At 36.2% G+C, this 18,722-nt stretch overlaps 3 protein-coding genes across 12 annotated transcripts in view; 1 reads left to right on the top strand and 2 right to left on the bottom strand.

Moving 5' to 3' along the window:
• LOC111020389 (DNA topoisomerase 4 subunit B (DUF810)) overlaps positions 1-9,993 on the top strand; it is a 36,172-nt gene extending 26,179 nt beyond the window's left edge. For 7 of the 8 annotated variants that reach the window (XM_022297047.2, XM_022297045.2, XM_022297048.2 and 4 more), the window contains 11 exons: positions 1,126-1,197; positions 1,433-1,550; positions 4,426-4,592; positions 5,072-5,156; positions 6,693-6,827; positions 7,349-7,455; positions 7,580-7,657; positions 7,731-7,826; positions 7,996-8,091; positions 8,166-8,352; positions 9,645-9,993. In XM_022297047.2, the coding sequence (XP_022152739.1) occupies positions 1,126-1,197; positions 1,433-1,550; positions 4,426-4,592; positions 5,072-5,156; positions 6,693-6,827; positions 7,349-7,455; positions 7,580-7,657; positions 7,731-7,826; positions 7,996-8,091; positions 8,166-8,352; positions 9,645-9,685 (1,182 nt within the window). In that variant the 3' untranslated portion in view covers positions 9,686-9,993. The remainder of the gene's footprint in view (positions 1-1,125; positions 1,198-1,432; positions 1,551-4,425; positions 4,593-5,071; positions 5,157-6,692; positions 6,828-7,348; positions 7,456-7,579; positions 7,658-7,730; positions 7,827-7,995; positions 8,092-8,165; positions 8,353-9,644) is intronic. The other variant, XM_022297046.2, reaches the window with a different exon arrangement.
• Positions 9,994-12,072: 2,079 nt separating this feature from the next.
• On the bottom strand, positions 12,073-14,858 carry EMB1586 (P-loop containing nucleoside triphosphate hydrolases superfamily protein). 3 transcript variants are annotated; one of them, XM_022297090.2, is made up of 2 exons: positions 14,694-14,858; positions 12,073-14,102 (listed from the first exon to the last, which is right to left on the bottom strand). In XM_022297090.2, the coding sequence occupies exon 2, from the start codon at positions 13,963-13,965 to the stop codon at positions 12,298-12,300; it is 1,668 nt and encodes a 555-aa protein (XP_022152782.1). In that variant the 5' UTR covers positions 13,966-14,102; positions 14,694-14,858; the 3' UTR covers positions 12,073-12,297. The 3 variants fall into 3 exon arrangements, with proteins under 3 accessions (XP_022152782.1, XP_022152783.1, XP_022152784.1); XM_022297091.2 differs by having other exon boundaries at positions 12,073-14,044; XM_022297092.2 differs by having other exon boundaries at positions 12,073-13,982.
• Positions 14,859-15,719: 861 nt separating this feature from the next.
• LOC148208735 (UDP-glucosyl transferase 73CC6-like) lies at positions 15,720-17,294 on the bottom strand. The gene is given in 4 exon segments (XM_088118976.1): positions 15,720-16,080; positions 16,082-16,242; positions 16,245-16,311; positions 16,314-17,294. Coding segments are annotated over 4 exon segments (1,482 nt in total). The 3' UTR covers positions 15,720-15,807.
• Positions 17,295-18,722: the final 1,428 nt, after the last annotated feature.

Genomic DNA, 18,722 nt, shown 5'->3' with positions numbered 1-18,722 from the left:
ATTAGTAAATGAAACTTTAATTTTAGCTTAACTAGGATATACTGGACCATTTTTTAATCTGATATGTAAAAGCCATGAATGTGAAATATTTGTAACATATTTGAAAAATATATGAAATATTATCATCTTCAACTTCTTCCTGAATTTTGTCGTCATTTTATTTGATTTTGTTGTGTATAACCACTGTAGAAGAGTTGAAGAAAGAGGTAATAAAGAGCAGAGAGTGAAAGAAACTTAATTTATGCTTTGTTTGTTACTCATAAGCTCAGTAAAGTTTTAAATAGTTGATTTATTAAAATGTTAAGGATACAATTTAAGCCTAGAATTTATGGGTAAAAGAAATCTTAATTGAATAAGAGAAAGTATAATTATAAATTAATTACTTTCTAAATTAATCCTGAGTTGTTTTTTTTTTTTTTTTTTTAATTCTTAAATTGAATCAAGTCTTAAAGATGAATTAGCCATGAAGTAAAAAAAAAAATTAAAAATTAAAGTAGATGCTAAATGTATAGGGAAATTGTAATGGGTAGCAAAAATCTTTTATGTAATTCAAAATATGTCACCTATTTTTTAAAATTTTCAAATATAGTACAAATTTTCACTTATATCAGTAGTATATCAGGCACTCATATCAGTAGTATATCAGATGTATATCGCATACATATATCAGTAGTAAGATATATTACATATATATTATAGATATATTACAAGTATATTACAGATGTATATCATTTGGATAAAGTTGTTATTTTAAAATTGGACCTCAAATTTTTTTTTTAAAAGTGCTATATTTGAAAAAACTAAATTATATTTAAACTATATTTTACAGTGGTTACTATTTTTCTAATTTTACCGAATGTTTTTGCATATTTGCAACTACCCCAAATGTAGTCATTTCTTTATATCTAAATAATTAGTCCAACATCACTTTCGTTCTTTTGCTTTCATCAGATGGGTTTTTTTGTCAGTTTACGATTGACTATTGAGATACATAATTTATATCTTCTTACATGGAATCAAACAACTGGGAAAAGTACAGAACAAACACATTAGATGCTAATCACTTCTTACATTGTGTGTAGATTGATAACTCTTAACTAACTTTTGTGTTTTTGGCAAGTGAAGGATTGGGAGCCGATATCATTTCAGCAAAATCTGGCAGCATCAGTTATTGAAGTTTTTAGAATTATTGAGGAGGTATTTATTGTTGTAATGACAATTACTTTAGTTATGTCTTAAAGACAAGAATTTTTGGTCTTGTTTGTTTCTCTAGTATTCTATTCAAACAATCAATATCAGTGCAACCGATGGAAATAGTAGTGGCGTGTAAAATTTGCGTGTAGCTGCTTTCTTTTTATCCCTTTAAATTTACTGTTAAGGGTTATTTCAATAAATTTTTTCATTTTATGGACTTACAAAGAAAAACTTGCAGACTGTTGATCAGTTTTTTGACCTGAACCTTCCGATGGACATCACACATTTGCAAGCTCTCCTGTCAATTATCTACCACAGCTTGGATGGCTATTTATCGGGTCTGCTCAACCAGTTAGGTAATGTATCAATTTGGAATTTAGGAAGACCCAGGTTGATGGTCAGTTGCAAACACACACACATATATTTGTTAAATATTATCTTAAACAAGCATATACTTAACTAGTGCATTCCTGTATTCCTTTCCTTCGGGCAGTGGGAAGATCCAGGCCATGTCTAGAGAGCCTAGCCAGATAAAGTTAGAAAAAAATATGATGCAAGTGAGAAAAAGTGTAGAGAGAAATTAGTTAAAGTATCATGTTTTGAGAAGCTAGAGAGAGAAATGAATATATAGATTGATTTTTCGATTATGTGTAGTGAGACTCTCAGACAAACTAGTGATGAGAGCTTGTGTGTACGTAAGAAGAAATAAGAGTGTGTTTCTACAGAGAGATTAGTAATAGAAAGCATAGGTGTTGAAAGAGAAGCTATATGTCCAGGGACGAACTAACGAGAGAAAGTATAGGTGTAGTTACCGAAAGTGTATGTTTGCATGTGTAGAGAGGCATAAGTAAGAAAAATGTATTTATAGACTGAAGTTAGTGAGAAAAAATATGTTTAGAGAAAGATGGGTGAGGTAAAATGTGTAGAAGGATATTAATGAGAGAAAGTGCATAAAGAAGAGGAAGTGAGAGAGTGTGTGTAAAGAGAGAAATAAGTGGGCGAGTGAGGGAGAGAATATTTCTTTCTTAGAGAAGCTAGAGAGGAGTTTGTGGGATCTGAGGGAAAAACGTGAGTTGGCTATTGGTAGGATAAGTGTATAGAATAGAGAAAAAATGAAAAGTTCGTATCTTGTTAAAAAAAAAAAGAAAAGAAAATTTTCACGACATGGTCATGTACCAAATGGGGTAGGGATTCTCTGTTTTTCACAAGGAGGGGGTCGAGGAATTTTCTCCATTTTGGTTATGGGGATAGGGATTGTGGTCCCCGAACTCAAACCTAAACCCGACCCTCACTCCTTGCTATTAAATATACTTTTTTTTCTCATAATATATAATTCTAATATATATATAAGAAATAAATATATATTATAATTTCATCCCAATAATAAAAAAGTGAACCATTTGGTAAAGAAGTCACTCGATACAAATGTTGAAAAGTAAATTTAAGAGGGGAAGTAACCTACCAAAGGTTATGCCTAAAGAAAATCCATTTACCATTGCCAAGCTTGAATATAGATAAATCTGATAGAGTCTGCTCTATTATTTATGTATGAGAGGGGAATTTACAAGTTGAGGGAGAATTCGAGAGCTCCCTAACCTCTCCTACAATTCCTCACAGGGAACAACTCAGCCACAAAGATAATCCCCCCCTCCCAATACAGCAGCTCATATAACCACCCTATATCCCTTTAAGGACCAAATTACCCCCTAACTAACTCGGGCCCACCAGGATCTAATTCTTTTACCTTCTTGCCCTTTCTTCTTACATATTGTTTAATGATCGGGGGCCTATCAAAATCTTCCACATTCTTCCACTGTTTAGGAATGTTGACCCATGCACATCTCAAATTAGCATTCTTTTTACCAACTTTGTGCCATCCAAAAAGTTCAGGCCATGTATGCTTGAAATCACCCGACGCCAATTTACAAAATCGCCAACCCCTTTTGCAAGTAACACCTGGTTTCTCACCTTTAAACCTCCAATTTCCCAGCCACCTCCATCAAGAGATTTAGAGAAAATGTTCCATCTAACTAAATGTTTAAGATTTCCAGCATCACTGCCTTCCCAAAAAAAATTTCTCATACTCCTTTCAACTTGTCCAACCACTTTGAATGGCATGCAAAGAATTGACAAATAATAAATAGGAATATCGAAAGCCATCTCTAAATAATTGAATCTATTCCATCTATCCAATTTCTTCCTAATCTTTTCAATGATGGAAAACCAAAAAATGAAAGAAATTGTTTCTAGGACTAGTTATCAAGTATTTAAACCTATAACGTTTGATAAAGTACCTACCAATTGCATTCTTAAAAAAGAAAGCAATTTTATGTGCTTTTTTACTTTCTTTTTAAAGAATTTTAAAATTATGGCCACATATAAATAGTTTAGGTGGTAATTGCTTTTTAATAATTTAAAAGTGCTTCTGATATGGTTAAAAGCACTTCGAAGGGGTAGAGACAACCTTAGAACATTTGAACTTCTAAACGACTTCTTATTATTTTGAACGGACATTGAAGTATCAGAGGTAAGATTGTCAACCTGAAATCAGATCAGAACTCTCAAATTCCAATGTCTTGAATCTCGATTATTAGTGATAAGGGACCTTCAATTTTATCTAATGCCCATTTCACTATCCTTCTATCATTAAAATGTTCTTAAAATTTCAAACACCATCAGTTAGGGGCCATAGACCAATGGCCTTGGGTATTGCTACGTTCGTACTTGCTTAGAGTATCAAACCTTGGAAAGTTAGACTTCGAGGAAGAAGTTGAATGTTCTTAAAAATTCATAATCCCCTTCCTTCAAGGAAGAAGTTGCACAACATCATTTTTCCTTGAAGGAAGATCTGGTCGTCTTGTTCAACAAGGGCAAAGAGAGGGGAGAGGTAGCTAAGGAGGATAAGGTCAGGGAAAATGATGATATTTTTAGACTGGGTGGGTCAAAGATAAAACTGGAGTTTTCAAATCTCATGCTGATTAATAACGATTTGGGTAAATTGAAATGTCAGTGGGTGCCAATGCTAATACTAAGTAGTAAACATCTTTAGTGACACAGAAGTACTGGGTTTTAATATCTACGTTCATAATAATGATGATTCAAAAGGTCAGTCTATGGGTGATTTGAATATATTATATATGTATGTTATATATACCACTAGAAATTTATTGACCTAAATTCTCTAAATGGTGAGTTTATTGGAGATTTGATCATATTATCTTTCCATTGCAGTTGAGAAGAATTGTTTATATTCACCAGTACCTCTGTTGACTCGTTTTATGGAGACAGTTGCAATAGGAAGGAAAAAGTTACCTGAATGTCATTTTGACGAGAATGTGAGCAGCAAATTGAATGGCTTGACAATATCTAAGCTTTGTGTAAAATTGAATTCTCTTGGTGTAAGTAATGCTTTAATTTACATGATTGTTGATTTTTTGTGATAATTTTTCCTATATAAGCGTATGCATGTCTAAAGTTTTTGATTTGACAAGCTTTATTGATAACAGTTTTTCAGCATCTATTATTGGCTTTAAGATCTCATCTATCTCATGGGTTCTTGGTTTCTATGTTTTGATTGTTTTTCTTTTTCTTTTTTCACTTCCTTTAGGAGCATGTATCCTTGAAGTTTTTTCTTCCTTTTCATATTATCAATGAAAAGTTTGTTTCTTGTTAAAAAAAAAGAAAAGTTATGTGCAATACTTATCTTGAGCGTGGGTCTTTAACATGTATGGTCTGTCAATGACTCAATGACCCTACAAGATCAGAGGGAAGGCCGGTTCCCTCAAATCGTTTGAGCCACCATAGTTAACATGCATTCTTAATGGCATTGCCAATTGGTAGTTTAATTATGTGCTACATCTCTTTTCTCTTCATGCAGTATATTCAAAAACAAATTGGAATACTGGAGGATGGAATTATAAAATCTTGGACACTTCTTGGAGGATCTGCTAAACATAAACGGGGTACATGAATGTGTATTTTACTTGATATTAGCATTCAACATGCATAACAACATTATTGATTACTTCTGCCAAAAATTTTTTTAAAAAAAAACAAAACAAAAAACAAAAAAGACTGACACTAGTGGGCTGTCTTGTGTGTTTTCATTTTGCATAATGACAATATGGTGAATAGCCATATGCAGAAAAGGATTGAATAAGGTGACTTCAGTATTTTTGTTATTGAAGTAAAGTTCTATTATACCACAAGTCCTCCATAGCGTATTTCAAAATTTTTAACTGTCACCTCATTCTTTTCTTGTGTCTGTTATGTGTATGCTTGAGGAATTCTAATACTTTATGATCACTTCTTTAGCTAGGTTCCTATCCATTACTATTTTGCTTTAATTGATGTGCTAGTTTGTAATATATATTGAGAAATTTGAGGAGAAAGTGTGAGGCCTCGAATAAGATATTAAACATGTTAAATCACCAATGAATCCAAAAGCTTAAGCTGATGGGGTTGGATAAATTTAATCATTTATAGGATATATAATTGAAGATGTAGCTGGGATCTACCTAGGGAGGGATGAAAACTTAGTTTATTATTTCACAGTGGATATTAAACATTTTAATTATTCTGTTTTGTTTTAAGTCAATTTTCTTTACTACTAATTAATTTAAAGTGGCAAACTAAGTAAAGAGTAAAGAGTTGAAGAGATATAGATCACCATAATTTTCTTACATAAAAAACCTGCACCAGAGAAAAACTGTTGGCACCCGTGCGATGAACAAGTCTTCAAAGAAAGTGACTACAAAGTTATAATTTATCACCAGATTTACAGGCAACACTTACTTGATGTTATAATTCACGTAGAGACACTTTGACCAAGATATCTTCTAGATCAAAATTTTATAATACAATCTTAATCCACAAAATCTAGTGCCTTCTAGATATGTAGACTAGTTATGTCGAAACCTAAGTTCCTTTGCAAATGACTCTAGATATGAGGAAAGATTGAAAACTTTTCACATCATCTAGACACTTGTGACAAAGAACAGGGTAGTGGACCCAACTAATGGGTCTATACTTAGTCTCATTTTACTACCTTTTTAAGGTATTTCACGGATGTGAGTAGTTTTAGTAAGAAAATTTATGTCAAGCTGTATTAAATATCAGTAAGAAAATTTATGTCAAGCTGTATTAAATATCTTAATCATATTTTCTTAATTTCATTGTCATCTATTATGTTTGACTTGCTTATAGTATAAAATTCCTATAAAGGATTATAAACAATCTTCTATGCAGCAGATATACAACAAAATGCTACATCTTTTCTCTTATATTAATGAGGAATTTGTTAATTTCCTGATATTATTCTTTACAATTTCTTTCTCGAATTGGTGATCTTATGTGTTATGCCCATAACAAATTTAGAACGATTGTTTTCAAAGTTATTGACCTTGGTAATTTTCCAACATATTGCCTGATTTAATTTCATTTAACCCAAAATGTCTTTTAATGTTTACTCGATGCTAATATCTATATAATGCATTCAGCCCAAAAGGTTTACACAACTGCAAATGGTGGTATTGGTAACTGTAGTGAAGAAGCTAATGAATTGTTTGCCACCACTTTCAACAACATTAAGAGTTTTGCCGCAAAGGTTATCAGCAAGTTCTGTGACTTTACTGGTGAGTTCCAAATGCTGATTTATATTGGTCAGGTCTAGCGATCAGTTGTTTGAAGTGGAAACTTAAAAGACTTAAAACTGAAAAATTAAATCTGACGATAAAGTAAGAAACTTGAAAAACACAAAACTGAAATTTAATGCAACTAAGATAAATCTGAAATCTCAACAAGTTTATCTGCGAAAATTTCTAACTCTGGATCAGGATGAAGTTCTTTTACAACTATTTTTTGTTTGTTTTTAAACTGGATTGCAAAATGTTTGGTTTTTTAACCAGATACGAACTTTTCGTTTGATGGAATAAAAATGAACAATAAAATGTTCAAAGGATACAGACTCCCGAAATAGTGAAACAAAAGGAATAAATAAAGAAAACATCGAAAACAAATTACAGAGGATTGATAAAAGTATCCCAATTAGAAAAAATAAGATTTTGGGAGTATTGCAAAATGTTTGTAGAATGCTTATATCAAAGTTCAAACTTTTTATAACTTTCATCTCTGATGTTGAAATTCTACACTCCAGGCATAAGAGTCATTTTTTGGGATCTCAAAGATGAATTCCTCTCTTATTTGTATCGTGGTAATGTTGAGGTGGCTCGATTAGAAGGCATTCTTGTGCATCTTGATACTGTAAGATCTTTGACTCAATGTGGCCAATTTTGTCTGGAATGTCTTGTATGTGCTTGCGTGTGTATAATATATTTTTCCTTAATTTCCATTCACGGGTTGTACTGATCTAAGGTTTCTATTATAGGTCCTCAACAATGTATGTGGCAAGATCGATGATACTCTTAGGGACCTTGTGGTATTAAGCATCTGTCGAGCATCAATGGTACGCTTATTTAAAAATTCTAGTTCTATCTACTACCTTTCCCTCCTTGCTTCTGAAATATATTGTTTTTCAGGAAGCTTTCATATGGGTGATGCTTAATGGAGGTCCTTCACGTGCATTTTCTGATGCAGATATTGTTCTCGTCCGGGAAGATCTTGGTATATTGAAGGTATGTGCATTCGATTAAAATTACTTTTAGGGATGTGGTTTATGACACAAGGTTCCAGTAAAAAATAAAGCCACAGCTCTGTTATAATAAGGGGGAAAATTTTTTGTTTGAACTTGTGGTCTGTGACACAAGTTTCCGATAATATTGCTCTTCCATCTGTCAATTCCAGGACTTTTTTGTGGCTGATGGAGAAGGTCTTCCCCGTACTCTAGTTGAGAAGGAAGCAAAATTCGCTGAAGAAATATTGGGCTTATATTCCCTTCCGGTTTGTTTTATCTCATCCTTATGATACAGTAATTCCTGCAGGTCACGTTTTCAAATTGTTTCATTTTTCTGCAGACTGAAACCATTGTCCAATTGCTGATGGGCACAAGTGGGCAAAATCCAACGGAATTGGATCCATGTAGTAATAATGGCAATTTTAAATTTAGCGATTCCCAGGCATTGGTACGAGTCTTATGCCACAAAAAAGATACGGAAGCTTCTGCATTTCTAAAGCAGAAATATAATCTCCCTGCTTCTTCAGGTGATTCTTTTTCTCCACTGAGATTCCACAACACTTTGGCACATTGTTTATTTCTTCACAATGATGCAATAGTTGGTAGATATTAGATGTCACTGGACATCCTTCAGAAGGAGAGCTGAAGTGTTTTGGTCCAATGCTATTGTGGCATATTTGCTAGATCATTTGGAGAAACCATAGAATTTCAATGTATTAGTATTCATCGGGTCCAGTTCAAAATCAATTGACAATAAGAGGAGTGACACACTTATATTATAAACCTTTGTTAGATCCCTTTTCTTTTCAATGAGATTCTTAACATGCTCCCTCAAGATTGTGACTCTTTTAACTCATCGATCTTGGCCCATTTGTGGACCGGATGCTCGTTTGAGCTTTTAGCTTTTGATAACATTCATGGGATTCCATGTGAAAACCAATTAGCAATGAGAGGAGTAGTCCACTTATATAATAAACCTTTGTTAGGTCCCTTAACACAATGGCATTTATAGAGATGAAAATTTTGTTCAGCCAAATATTTCCCATGCTTCAAGAAAGAGTTCTCTTTCTAAGGTTGTGTTATTATATTACTTTCTTTTCCTGATTTAGGCTGATCCAATTTCACTCCCTCCTCTCTCCCTCCCACCTTCTCCTCCACCTTTTTTTTCATTGCAGTTCTTCCCCTACAAAATTTTGTTACTGAGGTTGAAAATAGGATGTTACTCTGCCATGAAATCATGTAATGGGCCGTGTTCATGGGGAGAATTTATTCATTTGATTAAACGAGTCTTTATTTGCTTCTTAAACTACTCAGCATGCTTATGGAATTCTCAATCCAACTTTCACCCATCCAAATTTCAGTGAGACAATACCTACCAGCCTTGTTGCCTTTTTTTTCTTCTTTTTTTTGGTTCGGAATCGATGTCGTGTGACTTACGTTGTGAATCCCTATAACTGAAACTCGTTGCCTGGGTTGAGGAACGTTGTAACTAGCAGGGTTTAAAACTTAAAACCACGACCTCATGGTAGGTGATACTACGAGACTCAAGGTTCTTGCCACTACATCATCCCAGGGGACTACCGGCCTTGTTGCCTTAAAGATTACTTTTTTCTAACCTATCTCTATCAGTAACATTGATCAGAGAACCAAGCCTCTTTTAAAACAATAAGACAATGTTTTTCCTGTCTTTGTTTTTAGCATGTATTTTTAATCAAACATAATTTGCTGGTCTCTTTAAAATTTCTCGTTTTCAAGAAGTTGAGTGCATTTTTCTCGTTAAGATCGCTACTAATAGTCTAACTTCTTGACATTCTTGCAGATTACGACGATACCCCATTGAAAAGCTCAATTGTGAGATGACATTTGATTTGTGATACATTGAAAGCAAAGCTCTTACATATCGAAAAATTCATCGACTTAGCCATTTCAGCGGGGATAAAGGTATAAGTGCTGTCCTCACGCTTGGCTAGAAAGAAAGAGAAGGGAAGAAAATAGAGTTCGGTCACACATGGCAAGACTTTAACTTGCTAAAAGCAAGTTTTGATTGATGATCAAATCAAAGAGTAGAGTTTTGTCCTTTTAAATATACTAGTCTATTATCATGTATAATGTACATAATATATTTCATTATATTTCATTTTATAATAAAATTAGTTTGCAATTGCATATGATGATATTCTTGATAAAGTAATTGCATCGTTAGGCTTTCGATCGGATCACGAGCCAAGCCATTTGTTCGTGATTCATCGAAGGAAAAGGGAGGTACAATATAAATATTGTTTCTGTTCCCTCCCCATATCCATGCATTATGAAACTCTTCTTTAGCAGCCTCACTTCTATGAGCGGTTGTGATTTTGTGCATGTAGTAAGCAAGCTCATAGCTGATGGCAGAGAGTTGGATGGATTTCTTGGCTGGCATCCTGCTAAAATATCCATTTGATAAAAAAGAAAAATTAATAGATTAGGCGGGGCAGCTGAAGGAAGGGCGCTAGTACTACCCAACTGGCTGGTAAAGGGATTTTTATTCGGGCCGAGCTGCTCAAGATGGATACTCTGGTACTAGGTTATCTATAAAAGATTAAATTTGTCAATTAACTCATAGCTTCAGCTCTTGGGTTGATTGATGATTTAACATGGTATCAGGGCAGGAAATCATGTATTTGAATCCTTATAATGTCGTTTCTTTTCCATTTAATATCGAATTATCGATTGTTGCACCTTGTACTTAAAGGTGTCTATAAACAAGGTTTTAAATATCAATGTCGATGGAAATGTCAATATCTCAACTTTATGAAAATATCGATAAAATGTCGATGTTAATAGATATTTCTATCAAAATTTGAAAAATTAAAAAATTGTAAAAATATATTTAAATTGACAAATAAATATTTCTCTATTTCTAAATAAGTTAAAAATGATTAATATTAATATTAGTATATATTAGTGACAATTTTGTTAATATTTTTCATATTTTGCCGATTTTTTTTGTAGCATGATAGAAATGTCAATTTACCTGACATATAGAAGTCGTATTTATGAATATATAGAAATGTTAATCGACGCGTCAACATGTGTTTACTATGTGTTTACTATCATATCTATATAAATGGATTCAATTTGAATACAATTTAAGTGTTTGGGTTAATTGGTAACTTTCAAATACCATAATATTTTCACCATGTGATCTCGAGATGCCTCAGCCACTAGTTAATGAGCTTATACATCTATTTATGGTAAAATATAACGAAAATTTGAAAATGCATTATTTAAAAGGGAAAAATACACTTTTTTTTAGTGAAGGTAAGTTTTTATTTGATCCTATAACCTTTGAAAAATAGTTCTAAACGGTCGTTGGAGTTAAACTTCTATTAGTCATACTAAACGGAATGTTGACATGGCACGATGAGTTGGTATATTTTATTTCATTTATATCATTTAAAATTATATTAGAATTATTTTCTGATTTTTCTCTCTTTAACCCTCCTTGGGAGTATCCCAACGAAACGCTCTCTCTTGCCCCTTCTTCTCCGGACCACCCCAACAGAACGCTACATCTAGTCCACTTCGCCAAACTTCATGCTCTTACCAGATCGATTCAAAATCTCTTTTGTATTTCTCTCTCTGAAGCATATTCCAGTTTGATGCAAGTTCTAGATTGAGAAATTGTTAGCAACAATTTTTTCATTAAAAAATCTCTTCTGCAAGAGGGATTGCCCACAAAAACCAACCCAGATCGATTCATTATTCTCTTCTCACCCCATAATGAACAAGGTTTATCCATTCTCCATTCTTACTTTTCCTTTTAATTCATTTTTTTGTCCACTCTGCTTTGTTGGATCAATGAAATTGTAAAAAAATAAACTCCTTTTCCGTTCTGGTATTTTTGTTTTGAAACAAAGGTTAATTTCAATCTCAGAACAGTTTGGATTGGATATGTAGCGTTCTTTTGGGGTGGTCCGGAGAAGGAGGGGGAAAGAAGAGGAAGAGAGAGAAAGTAGAGAGAAAAATGAGAAAAAAGAAAGAATAAATATACCACTCATCATGCCACATCAGCATTATATTTACGTGACTAACAGAAGTTTAATTTTAGGGACCTTTGAGAACTATTTTTCAAAATTCATGAACTCACTTTTTCAATCATAGGAACCAAGTAGAAATCTACTTTCAAACTCTATTTTACCCTATTTAAAATTATCTTTATCTGTAGTACAAAAATGCATGAGAATTGAGAAACGAGTTCACAATGGTTGCCAGAGCCAAATTTGAAGGGTGTATACACGAATATTATTCAACTACGGTTTGAGATACAAAACTTTCGAAGGAAGTACTTTTCCAATTATGTAACCAAACAACATAAAAGCAATAAAAAAGTACTTCTGATCGGTTAGAAGTGTTTCTTTATCACTTCAAAAGCCATATCAAACTCAAATTTGAAAAAGGTTTCGGTTTCGGTCTTGGTCGTCCTTGTGATTCTAGATCTTCTCTCCGTCATCGACGACAAGCTTTCCCTCGGTAAATTCACAGGCAGAAATGGGCACACCAAGTTGCTTCTGCAGCTTTTTCACCACAAACACTTCTGGCTCTTCACAGATACTCACCACAGTACCCATCCTACCAAGCCGACCAGTCCGACCAGCTCGATGTGCATAGTGAATCGAATCCGTGGGCAAATCCAGATTCACCACAAGATCACATTCAGCAACGTCCAAGCCCCTAGCTGATAATTCGTTGGTCACTAAAATTCTTAGTTCCCCATTCTTGAAACTTTTCAAAGTAGTTGATCTAGCAAGTTTGCCCAAATCCCCGTGTAGCTCCGCTGCGGTCATCCCGCGAGCCTTTAACTTGAAGACGACGTCCCTTAGTTGCTTTGTATGGTTCATGAAAACCATTACATATTTAGCATCGAGTGCATGAACGCATCGTCTCAACGTATCGACCTTATGCTGCAACCTTGATACACAATAGTAGTGTTTTAAAGAGGGAGGTAGAGTATCAATAGCAGTCTGACTCTGCAGAGTTGAATTCGAAGTCGATCCAGAAGAAGGTCCTCTCAGATTAATCGGTCCCGAGGGAGGAACAGATTCAAGGGGGGTAACCTTGTTGGCCTTAACAAGAAGAGGGTCACACCCCCAGTTTTTAGCTGCTCTTACTACTGAGAATGGCACTGTTGCAGACACCATGACTAATTGCCGCTCAGCCCTTCTTGCTGGAGCGTTTTTGGATCCTTGTGGATCGGCACCCGATCTTCTTCCAACATGTTCCAATATACGATGCATGTCCTCTCGAAAATTAAACGAAAGTAGCTCGTCCACCTCGTCTAAGATCAAGTAACTACAACCATGTGTGTGAAGCCTCCCAGCTGCACTAATCTCTGCAATCCTCCCTGGCGTCCCAACAACAATGGCGGGTTTGTTTTTCTTTAAAGCTTCCTCCTGTCTCGACCGATTTGCACCTCCGACAAGCTGCTGAACTAGTTTCCGGTGTGCAGGTCCTAATATCTTCTCAACCTCTCTCACAATTTGCATTCCAAGTTCCCTTGATGGAGCTACTATAACTGCCTCTATCTCCTTTTTCTTTTCAAATTCGTCATTGTTATTGGAAGCTGTATTCTTAAACGGGCCTATTTCTGAAAGGATGGGAAGAACATATGCCAAAGTTTTTCCAGAACCCGTGTAAGATTGAATGACAACATCGTTTTTCTTCAAAATTGTGGGAACCGATGCGGACTGAATGTCAGTAGGAACTGTGAAGCCTTCACTCTCTAACCTCTCTATCAACAAGGCTGGGAGACCAAGCTCAGAAAATGACTTGGCAGCAAATGGAGCCATCTCTGTTTCTACCAAGTTTCTCGCTCCAACCGCCTTTTTTTCGTTGTTTCGTACTGTCTTTACTCTACTTTTGGAGATATCTCGGGGAGAATCTAACTCAGTCACTTTATTCACTTTGCTCTTTCCTGTCTTTTGAAACTCACTTTTGAACCCAAGGGTTGCAAGAGTAAGTGGTCCATGGTTCAACTCAGCCTTGTTAAGAGAAAACACACCACTGTGAAACAAAGTCGAACGACAAACTTGCGGTAACTTCTGAAAGGAAAACGATTCACCAGCAAACAGAAATAATCGACCCGGTGCTAACGCGATCATCTTTACCAGAGTTCTCCCTATAAATAGTTACATATGGTGTTCAAATAGCTCAATTCTGATAACCCAGCTAGGACAATGGCTGCCAAAATTTTCTAAACAAGATAAATTTGAATTCAAGTTGATGATTTTGAATAAATCTGAAAATAAAACATAAAAAAAAAAAAAAACTAGTTAGAACAACAATGATGCTAATTGCTACATCAAGAAATATTCAGTGTTTATAACTATTAAGATATTAAGAAGAACCATTCCAAAGTAACAGAAAGAACCTGTAGAATCAACAGACAGCGTTAACTTGGATACAAAATTTTTGGAAAGCATTTGCCATTCATTTTATTCAAAGATAAAAAAGGAAAAAAAAAATTAGTTACTAAATTTTGATGGTTGAATCTATTTACAAATTAGTTACAAATTCCTACTCTCTTCTACCACATTACACCAAATCATTGAAATGTTATTCCAACCCAAGCGGCGGCAGATATGAAGGAGAAACCCTAAAACACGATTGCTTATTTTTTCTTTTTTCCTTTTTCAATTACAGGCGGAAGTCATTTTTCAATGGGGGCAAATTGCAAAAGCAGTGGGAAAAAGGATAACATATGACCAAAATTTGGAGCATTGAAGAGATTAAACCTTGAAATTAAAAGTATCAGAAGCTCAATAAGGAGCATGGAATTAGAGAAATTAAATGCGCGAAAGGGAGGAAGAAGAGAAGAAACTCCACGTACAGTAAACTCCAGCGGATAAATTCGGGGGATGCAGATTCCGGCGGGACTCTCCAGGGAATGAAGACGCCGGCGGCAACCGCGGCACAGAAGCAGATTTGGGAAAGGAAAATTTTGGTAGAGCAGCCAAAAGGGTGAAGCATGAAGAAGTCGGAAAAATGGGGTTTTGGCCAAAATGCCCTTATGAACGTGTGAATTTGATCGGGTCAAAAATGCCCTTTTTCTTGCTACATTACCCTTTTCACTATTTTGTCTCTAAAATATATTATCTGAGTAATGTATTTTTTTTAAGTAGGACATATGTATCTTAACTAATTAAAAAAGTTTAAATTATCTCTGATTTGTGAGATTGTTGTTATCTTGAGTTATCCGCATTGAAAAAAATATTAAGAGAATAAGTATCTAATTATTATTCAATATATAGGACCTCTCGTTTTGATGTATTGGGTAAATTTAATTATTTAGGGATATCTTAACAATTACCTAACTTGTTGTCTTTGACATTTTTTTTTAAATGGACTATAAGGATCCAATTAAAAAGGAAAAAGAAAAAGGTCGATGCAAGATGACATGTCAGGCCTTTGGCCATCGGTTGTCCTCTACTGGGGATATGTTTAGCGTGTATCCAACGATATTTTATACCTTGGTTCAAAGTGGATAGTATTTTCGTATTTTCACCACTTACTCATTTTTGTTCTTCAAATTCCTCTAGAGAAACTGTACTTTCATTTCATCTTTCCTCTAATCTACCAAAATTAGCGATCACCCCACCAATAGTAGGAGATGTAAGGATTGATCTATTGAATAATTTTTTATTTTGATTGATAATCTAAAACACTTTTATTTTTTTCGTTTCTCATCCTTAATTATTAAATATTTAATGAAGTTATTAGGAAGGAGTAAAGTATTTTCCTTCTTGCTGTCGTGATTAATAATAAAAATAAAAAATAAAAACTCTGCAAACGCGCAGGAGAATCACTAATTACCATAATAGGTGCACAAAAAATGAAAGATGCCACCCCACTCACAGGGAACGCAATTTATTTAAAATTATAGATTCCCACATTCGTTTTCATTAATCTCTCTTTTCAGAACTCATTCTTAGAATTGGTGTAATTTAGACGTTCCTATTTTCTCTCTTCATTTCTCCCATGCATTTTTTTTTCTCACTTCTCATCTTCTTCAACTCTTCAATTAACAATGTCAAATTGTTGTGAGACGAACCAGTCTCCTCCACCGCCGCCTTCGCCGCTGCTCCGAGCTCCCGCACATGCCTCCTCGTCTCCACTGCCTCCTCTCCGTCGCCCATCAACTTCCTCACCGCCGTCTCTATACTCTCTCTCCCCACCATTTTCTTCCCGGCGTCAACCCAAAGTTCCAATCCTCCACCCCACTTCCACCCCAATCTTATGCACCTGCGTTATCAGCTTCTCGTTATAAAAATGCTCCGCATACAGCGGCCACGTAATCATCGGAGTTCCCGCACAGATCCCCTCCAGCACCGAGTTCCACCCGCAGTGCGTCATGAACCCTCCGACCGCAGGATGTCCAATATCAACACCTGTGGCGCCCACCCACTCACAATCATACCCTTATCTCCCTCCCTCATCCTCTCCGAGGGGTTTCGGGGAGCCATTTTGGGTTCTCGTTCTCGTCCTCGTCCTCCTCCCCAAACACCACCCACATGAACCGGTGGCCGGCCGCTTCGAGCCCGCAGGGGAACTCGAACAGCTGGTCATCGGGGAACCTACAAGCGCTACCAAAGCAAATATAGAGGACGGAGTTGGGTTGCTTGGAATCGAGCCAACTCAAGCACTCGGCCTGTCCGACCACCGTCTTGTGGCCTCTCTCGACCTTGTCGTCGGCGTTGCGGTGGATGAGCGCGGCGGGGCCAATATGCCAAACGGTATGCCCCATGATTCTCTTGTAATGCTCAGCATAGTTATTCACCAAAACTCCAAAGCTGTTCAGTTCCGCGTCCCTCCATTGCTCCATCAGCTGCGTGTATCCGTTGGGCGTACGCGCGTAATCGGGGAGCTGAGAGCGCGTCAAGGAAATCGGATGCGGCAGATTCGGGATCACAAATCGCTCGTAGTCCGATAAAACTCGGCGATGCGGCGAGTCCTCGCGCCTCACCGCGTCCTTCATCGCCACCGCAAAAACACACGTGGCCTGAAACACGAGCCGCGGGACGTCGATACGGGCGGCGAGGGCGGTGGTCCACGGGTAGAACATGTCGGCGACGACGCAGCGATTAATTACGAACTCCTCGATCTGGGCCTGCATCAGAGTCATCCCCCGGTACAGCTTGGTCGCGGTCTCGAGGTCGGTGACGGAGAAGAAGTTCTCGAGGCCGGCGGGAAGGCCCACTTTCTCGGAGGGGAAAGGGACGGTGTGGACGGCGATGCGGCGGCCGGCGGCGGCGTCCTTCGCCACGAACTTCTCCAGAAGAGAGGCGTTGGAGGGGGTGGTGATCACGGTCACGTGCTCGCCACGTGCGGCGAAGAGGCGTGCCATTTCGGAGAGCGGGATCATGTGGCCCGGCGACAGGTACGGGAGGAAGAACATCTCCAGAGGGCGACTCTCAGACTCGGAATAATCCATGGCGGCCGGAGGATACAATTTGTTGGATTTGTATTATTACTATATATATAGTTAAATCAAATCTCTTTTCAATTCTTTATTTTTTTTTCTCTCATAGAAATCAATAATGGGGTAGCCAGCTGGCAGCTACAACTAACTAAGCTCGTTTAAAACGAGTATGTGTTGCGGGAGTATTGATTAAAACAAAATTACAACTTTGTTTTCGATCCTCTTTAATTAATATTGTTTGAGGGAAGGAAACCAGAGTGCCGCCACATGGAGGACAGTGATTCGTCATCGTTTTTCTGATTAAACTATGTTTGGAAGATGAGAATGCAGTTGCTTCTCAAAGAACAGGATCTTTTTTTTTCATTCTTGAGAAAAGAGGAGCCCGCAGATCTGGAGCTAATGGCTTCTTCAATCAAGTGATGTTGTTGTAGCCAAACAACAAAAGAAAGCATATGAACAGCATCGATAGTTGTAGACAATAAAAAAAAAGTTCTTCGAAGCTGTGCTAATGGTGGTCAAGGATAAGGTACTAGTTTCAGTGGGAGACATTGAGTCTGCATGAGAAAGATGGGAGACTCCCCTGTACCTCTTTAGGGGAATGTATGAGTCAGTGACAATGGTAAACACGAAGTTTCTTCGGCAACGGTTTCAACCTGACAGGTTTAACCTTAACTCCAACCAGGTAACCACCTCTCGGAGCCTAAACCAATAAATAGACGACCTCATTTCATTATCAGGTATCGAATTTCTCCTCGAACTTAATACAGAGTCTGAGCTGCTTGCTTACTGACTTGAGCGTCGGAAATTTTGCCATTTTGTACAGGTGATCCGATTGTGTTCCAAGTTGGAGCTAGGATGGTGTTAGAATTTGACCAAAGTTTGACAATTGTGCAATTCTTTGCATAAACAAATATAAAATTATTTTATTTAATGGAGTGTTGTGTTGAAATTGTGATACAAACGATGAGATTAAAAATAAAATTAAGAAACTACGATGATCATTTTTATAGGAAAATTAAGAAATTGAAATTACAGTGAACAAAATAGTATTTAAGGTTTTTTTTTATATCAACACATAAAGTACATATAATTTAGAAATTTTCAATCTGTATAATGGTGAGTACCAGAGGAGTGAAATCAAATCAATTAATATTGTGAAGTCAATTGAAAATGAGAAAAAAGATTGAATAGAGTAATGAAGGGCAATAAAATAAATTAAAAAAAAGGACCAACGGTAGAATTCACTAAAATTTTAAAAATAAAATAAATAATAAATAACAAAAGGAGAAAATGGTGAGGGATGTGCAGCCATATCGTGGGGAGGGGAAAATCGCATAAATAAGCATTTTCCACGGGCCAATTTTGTTTTTTAATCATCCTTTCAAAACACAAATTTTTTAAACACGTGATGATGTCAATTTTTGGTGAAATTATGTATTT

Source organism: Momordica charantia (assembly GCF_013281855.1).
Source record: "Momordica charantia cultivar OHB3-1 chromosome 10 unlocalized genomic scaffold, Mcharantia_2.0 BLBB01000010.1, whole genome shotgun sequence".
NCBI lineage: Eukaryota > Viridiplantae > Streptophyta > Magnoliopsida > Cucurbitales > Cucurbitaceae > Momordica > Momordica charantia.
This window is presented reverse-complemented; position numbering and strand designations above follow the sequence as displayed.

Excerpts from the sequence above, each read along its gene's own strand:
- EMB1586 (XM_022297090.2), bottom strand. The coding sequence starts at position 13,965 with ATGATCGCGTTAGCACCGGGTCGATTATTTCTGTTTGCTGGTGAATCG.